The sequence below is a fragment of the Salvelinus alpinus genome, chromosome 2, assembly GCF_045679555.1.
Source record: "Salvelinus alpinus chromosome 2, SLU_Salpinus.1, whole genome shotgun sequence".
Lineage (NCBI taxonomy): Eukaryota > Metazoa > Chordata > Actinopteri > Salmoniformes > Salmonidae > Salvelinus > Salvelinus alpinus.
Window position 1 is genome coordinate 83,878,343 of NC_092087.1, and position 6,560 is coordinate 83,884,902.

Here is a 6,560-nt window from a genome sequence, read left to right on the forward strand (position 1 = left end):
TCTCTCTCTCTCTCTCTCTCTCTCTCGCTCTCTCGCTCTCTTTCTCTCCCCGCCCCCTCCTCTCTCTCTCTCTCTCTCTCGCTCTCTTTCTCTCCCCGCCCCCTCCTCTCTCTCTCTCTTCCCCCCCCCTCCTCTCTCTCTCTCTCTCTCTTTCTCTCTCTCTCTCTCTCTTTCTCTCCCCGCCCCCCTCTCTTACACTTTGTCTCTTTTGCTCTCTATGTGTCTATCATCTGTCTCTGACTCTGTCTTTCTCTCTGCAGTCTCTCTATCACTCTGTTCTTTCATCATATATATAACATGTGTAAATGATGGGGCTAGAACAGAGCAGAACTGTGTCAGGGACACCTTATTTTTAGAGATCCTCATGGGTTCTCCACAGCCTAGCAACAGGAGAGAGAGAGGGGAGAGAGATAGAGGGGGAGAGAGAGTGGGAGAGGAGAGGGAGAGAGAGAGATGTGCTCTATATGTCTGACCTGCACCATGGAGATAGTTATCTAGACCAGCCTAGAACTCCTCTCTCTCTCTGTCTCCCTCACTCCCCCTCTCTCTCTTCCTCTCTCCCTCCTTTTCTCTCCCTTCCCTCCGACCCTTAATCTCCTTCACTCTCCCCTCTATCCCTACCCCTCCCCTCTATCCGTCTCTCCCTACCCCTCCCCTCTCACCCTCCCTCCCTCTATCCCTACCCCTCCCCTCTCACCCTCCCTCCCTCTATCCCTACCCCTCCCCTCTCACCCTCCTTCTATCCCCCTCTCCCTCTATCCCTACCCCTCCCCTCTCACGCTCCCTAACTCTATCCCTACCCCTCCCCTCTCCTCTCTCACCCCCCCTCCCTCTATCCCCCTCTCCCTCTATCCCTACCCCTTTCCCTCTCACCCTCCTTCTATCCCTCTCCCTCTATCCCTACCCCTTCCCTCTTACCCTCTCTCTATCCCCCTCCCCCTCTATCCCTACCCCCTCCCTACCTTCGTCTATCCCTGCCCCTTCCTTCTCACCTTCCTTCCCTCCCTCTACCCCCCTCGCCCTACCCCTTCCCTCTCACCCTCCCTCCCTCATTCCCTCCCTCCCTCTACCTCTACCCCTTCCCTCTCACCCTCCCTCCCTCTATCCCCCTCTCCCTCTAACCCTACTCCTTCCCTCTCACCCTCCCCCCCTCACCCTCCCTTCCTCACCCTCACCCTCCCTTCCTCCATGGCTACCTGCGGAGACGAAGAGGATGCCTGCGCTGAGGATGATGTTGTGGCGTGACTTGTAGAACTCGCTGGCAGCTATACACAGCCCTCCCATGAAGAGCAGGATCACACTCATGATGGGGAAGATACTGGAGGCTCGCACCGCACCTGAGGGACACACACACACACACACACACACACACACACACACACACACACACACACACACACACACACACACACACACACACACACACACACACACACACACTAAATGAGGAGAATGAGTAGAATACTGTGGGATGACTAACACACAGACTGAAGGAAAAAAGGCTAATAAATAATGACAGTACCAAGACTTGTTCATTCTGAGAATAACAAACTGCCTACATATAGAGAAAGTGAGAGACATTTTGACATAACTCCCTCTCCCTCCCTCTCTCTCTCTCTCTCCCTCTCTCTCTCTCCCTCTCTCTCTCTCTCTCTCTCTCTCTCTCTCTCTCTCTCTCTCTCTCTCTCTCTCTCTCTCTCTCTCTCTCTCTCTTTCTCTTTCTTGAACAGCTGTCACTCCTGGTAACATGCACACTTGAAACTTTAATTATAGACTAGCTTAACATTTCACCACCTCACCTCATCCTCCCCCCTCTCCCTCCCATCTTCTTTAAGCCTCTCCTCTTCTCCTCTTCTCCTCCATGTCCCCCCCCCTCCCTCCCATCGTCTCTAACCCTCTCCTCTTCTCCTCCATGTCTCCCCCCTCTCCCTCCCATCTTCTCTAACCCTCTCCTCTTCTCCTCCATGTCTCCCCCTCTCCCTCCCATCGTCTCTAACCCTCTCCTCTTCTCCTCCATGTCTCCCCCCTCTCCCTCCCATCGTCTCTAACCCTTCCCTCTTCTCCTCCATGTCTCCCCCCTCTCCCTCCCATCGTCTCTAACCCTCTCCTCTTCTCCTCCATGTCTCCCCCCTCTCCCTCCCATCGTCTCTAACCCTCTCCTCTTCTCCTCCATGTCTCCCCCTCTCCCTCCCATCGTCTATAACCCTCTCCTCTTCTCCTCCATGTCTCCCCCTCTCCCTCCCATCTTCTCTAACCCTCTCCTCTTCTCCTCCATGTCTCCCCCTCTCCCTCCCATCGTCTGTAACCCTCTCCTCTTCTCCTCCATGTCTCCCCCCTCTCCCTCCCATCTTCTCTAACCCTCTCCTCTTCTCCTCCATGTCTCCCCCCTCTCCCTCCCATCTTCTCTAACCCTCTCCTCTTCTCCTCCATATCTCCCCCCTCTCCCTCCCATCGTCTCTAACCCTCTCCTCTTCTCCTCCATGTCTCCCCCCCCTCCCTCCCATCCTCTCTAACCCTCTCCTCTTCTCCTCCATGTCTCCCCCTCTCCCTCCCATCGTCTCTAACCCTCTCCTCTTCTCCTCCATGTCTCCCCCCTCTCCCTCCCATCGTCTCTAACCCTCTCCTCTTCTCCTCCATGTCTCCCCCACCCCTCCATGTATCTTAAGTACATTCTCTCTTTTCCCCAAAGTGCTGACAGGGAGACCTTCTGGAAGACTCCAACTTTAGGAATGTTGACACCCTTCACTCCACCTCTCTGTCTCTCTGTTTCTCTGTCTCTCTGTCTCTCTGTCTCTCTGTCAATTCAATTCAATTCAAGGGGCTTTATTGGCATGGGAAACATGTGTTAACATTGCCAAAGCAAGTGAGGTAGATAATATACAAAAGTGAAATAAACAATAAAAATTAACAGTAAACATTACACATACAGAAGTTTCAAAGCAATAAAGACATTACAAATGTCATATTATATATATACAGTGTTGTAGCAATGTATAAATGGTTAAAGCACGCAAGTTAAAATAAATAAACATAAATATGGGTTGTATTTACAGTGGTGTTTGTTCTTCACTGGTTGCCCTTTTCTTGTGGCAACAGGTCACAAATCTTGCTGCTGTGATGGCACACTGTGGAATTTCACCCAGTAGATATGGGAGTTTATCAAAATTGGATTTGTTTTCGAATTCTTTGTGGATCTGTGTAATCTGAGGGAAATATGTCTCTCTAATATGGTCATACATTGGGCAGGAGGTTAGGAAGTGCAGCTCAGTTTCCACCTCATTTTGTGGGCAGTGAGCACATAGCCTGTCTTCTCTTGAGAGCCATGTCTGCCTACGGCGGCCTTTCTCAATAGCAAGGCTATGCTCACTGTGTCACGCCCTGGCCTTAGTATTCTTTGTTTTCTTTATTATTTTAGTTAGGTCAGGGTGTGACATGGGGAATGTTTGTGTTTTATCGGTTTTGGGTGGTTAGATGGTAAAGGGGGTGTTGGGTGTAGTGTATGTGTCTAGCTGTGTCTATGTTGGGTGTAAGTTGTCTAGGAGAGTCTATGGTTGCCTGAATGGGTTCCCAATTAGAGACAGCTGATTTCTGTTGTCTCTGATTGGGAGCCCTATTTAAGGTAGCCATAGGCTTTCGTTTGATGTGGGTAATTGTCTATGTTATACGTTTGTAGCCTGTATGTGCACTACGTTCATAGCTTCACGTTTGTTTGTTTTGTAAGAGTGTTTTGTTTTCGGTGCTCCTTCTTCTTAATAAAAAGAAGATGGCTTATTTTCCTACTGCTGCGTTTTGGTCCGTCAATCCTCCACACGATCGTGACACACTGAGTCTGTACATAGTCAAAGCTTTCCTTAAGTTTGGGTCAGTCACAGTGGTCAGGTATTCTGCCACTGTGTACTCTCTGTTTAGGGCCAAATAGCATTCTAGTTTGCTCTGTTTGTTTGTTAATTCTTTCCAATGTGTCAAGTAATTATCTTTTTGTTTTCTCATGATTTGGTTGGGTCTAATTGTGCTGTTGTCCTGGGGCTCTGTGGGGTGTGTTTGTGAACAGAGCCCCAGGACCAGCTTGCTTAGGGGACTCTTCTCCAGGTTCATCTCTCTGTAGGTGATTGCTTTGTTATGGAAGGTTTGGGAATCGCTTCCTTTTAGGTGGTTGTAGAATTTAACGGCTCTTTTCTGGATTTTGATAATTAGTGGGTATCGGCCTAATTCTGCTCTGCATGCATTATTTGGTGTTCTACGTTGTACACGGAGGATATTTTTGCAGAATTCTGCATGCAGAGTCTCAATTTGGTGTTTGTCCCATTTTGTGAAATCTTGGTTGGTGAGCGGACCCCAGACCTCACAACCATAAAGGGCAATGGGCTCTATGACTGATTCAAGTATTTTTAGCCAGATCCTAATTGGTATGTTGAAATTTATGTTCCTTTTGATGGCATAGAATGCCCTTCTTGCCTTGTCTCTCAGATCGTTCACAGCTTTGTGGAAGTTACCTGTGGTGCTGAGGTTTAGGCCGAGGTATGTATAGTTTTTTGTGTGCTCTAGGGCAACGGTGTCTAGATGGAATTTGTGGTCCTGGCGACTGGACCTTTTTTGGAACACCATTATTTTGGTCTTACTGAGATTTACTGTCAGGGCCCAGGTCTGACAGAATCTGTGCAGAAGATCTAGGTGCTGCTGTAGGCCCTCCTTGGTTGGTGACAGAAGCACCAGATCATCAGCAAACAGTAGACATTTGACTTCGGATTCTAGTAGGGTGAGGCCAGGTGCTGCAGACTGTTCTAATGCCCTCGCCAATTCGTTGATATATATGTTGAAGAGGGTGGGGCTTAAGCTGCATCCCTGTCTCACCCCACGATCCTGTGTGAAGAAATGTGTGTGTTTTTTGCCTATTTTAACCGCACACTTGTTGTTTGTGTACATGGATTTTATAATGTCGTATGTTTTTCCCCCAACACCACTTTCCATCAATTTGTATAGCAGACCCTCATGCCAAATTGAGTCGAAGGCTTTTTTGAAATCAACAAAGCATGAGAAGACTTTGCCTTTGTTTTGGTTTGTTTGGTTGTCAATTAGGGTGTGTAGGGTGAATACATGGTCTGTTGTACGGTAATTTGGTAAAAAGCCAATTTGACATTTGCTCAGTACATTGTTTTCATTGAGGAAATGTACGAGTCTGCTGTTAATGATAATGCAGAGGATTTTCCCAAGGTTACTGTTGACGCATATTCCACGGTAGTTATTGGGGTCAAATTTGTCTCCACTTTTGTGGATTGGGGTGATCAGTCCTTGGTTCCAAATATTGGGGAAGATGCCAGAGCTAAGGACGATGTTAAAGAGTTTTAGTATAGCCAATTGGAATTTGTTGTCTGTATATTTGATCATTTCATTAAGGATACCATCAACACCACAGGCCTTTTTGGGTTGGAGGGTTTTTATTTTGTCCTGTAACTCGTTCAAGGTAATTGGAGAATCCAGTGGGTTCTGGTAGTCTTTAATAGTTGATTCAAGGATTTGTATTTGATCATGTATATGTTTTTGCTCTTTATTCTTTGTTATAGAGCCAAAAAGATTGGAGAAGTGGTTTACCCATACATCTCTCTCTCTGTCTCTCTCTCTCTCTCTCTCAATTCAATTAAATTCTAATCAATTCAAGGGGCTTTATTGGCATGGGAAACATATGTTTATATTGCCAAAGCAAGTGAAATAGATAATAAACAAAAGTGAAATTAACAATAAAAAATGAACAGTAAACAAAATAAACAATAACATTTAAAATGTCATATTATGTCTATAAACAGTGTTGTAATGATGTGCAAATAGTTCAAGTACAAAAAGGAAAATAAATACACATAAGTATTGGTTGTATTTACAATGGTGTTTGTTCTTCACTGGTTGACCAAATCTTGCTGCTCTGATGGCACACTGTGGTATTTTACCCAATAGATATGGGAATTTATCAAAATTGAATTTGTTTTCTAATTCTTTGTGGGTCTGTGTAATCTGAAGGAAATATGTGTCTCTAATATGGTCATACATTTGGCAGGAGGTTAGGAAGTGCATCTCAGTTTCCACCTCATTGTGTGGGCAGTGTGCACATAGCCTGTCTTCTCTTGAGAGCCAGGTCTGTCTTCGATGGCCTTTCTCAATAGCAAGGCAATGCTCACTGAGTCTGTACACATTTCCTAACTTAAGTTTGGGTCAGTCACAGTGGTCAGGTATTCTGCCACTGTGGCCTCTCTGTTTAGGGCCAAATAGCATTCTAGTTTGCTCAGTTTTTTTGTAAATTCTTTCCAACGTGTCAAGTAATTGTCTTTTTGTTTTCTCATAATTTGGTTTGGTCTAATTGTGTTGCTGTCCTGGGGCTCTGTGGGGTGTGTTTGTGTTTATGAACAGAGCCCGAGGTGATGGCTTTATTATGGAAGGTTTGGGAATCGCTTCCATTTAGGTGGTTGTAGAATTTAACGTCTCTTTTCTGGATTTTGATAATTAGCGGGTATCAGCTTTATTCTGCTCTACATGCATTATTTGGTGTTTTACGTTGTACACAGAGGATATTT

General features: G+C 46.3%; 1 protein-coding gene across 1 annotated transcript in view; it reads right to left on the reverse strand.

Annotated features, from left to right (window-relative positions):
* LOC139544641 (voltage-dependent calcium channel gamma-2 subunit-like) overlaps positions 1-6,560 on the reverse strand; it is a 223,466-nt gene that overhangs the window by 782 nt on the left and 216,124 nt on the right. The window contains exon 3 of the mRNA XM_071351955.1: positions 1,197-1,337. Within this exon, the coding sequence (XP_071208056.1) occupies positions 1,197-1,337 (141 nt within the window). The remainder of the gene's footprint in view (positions 1-1,196; positions 1,338-6,560) is intronic.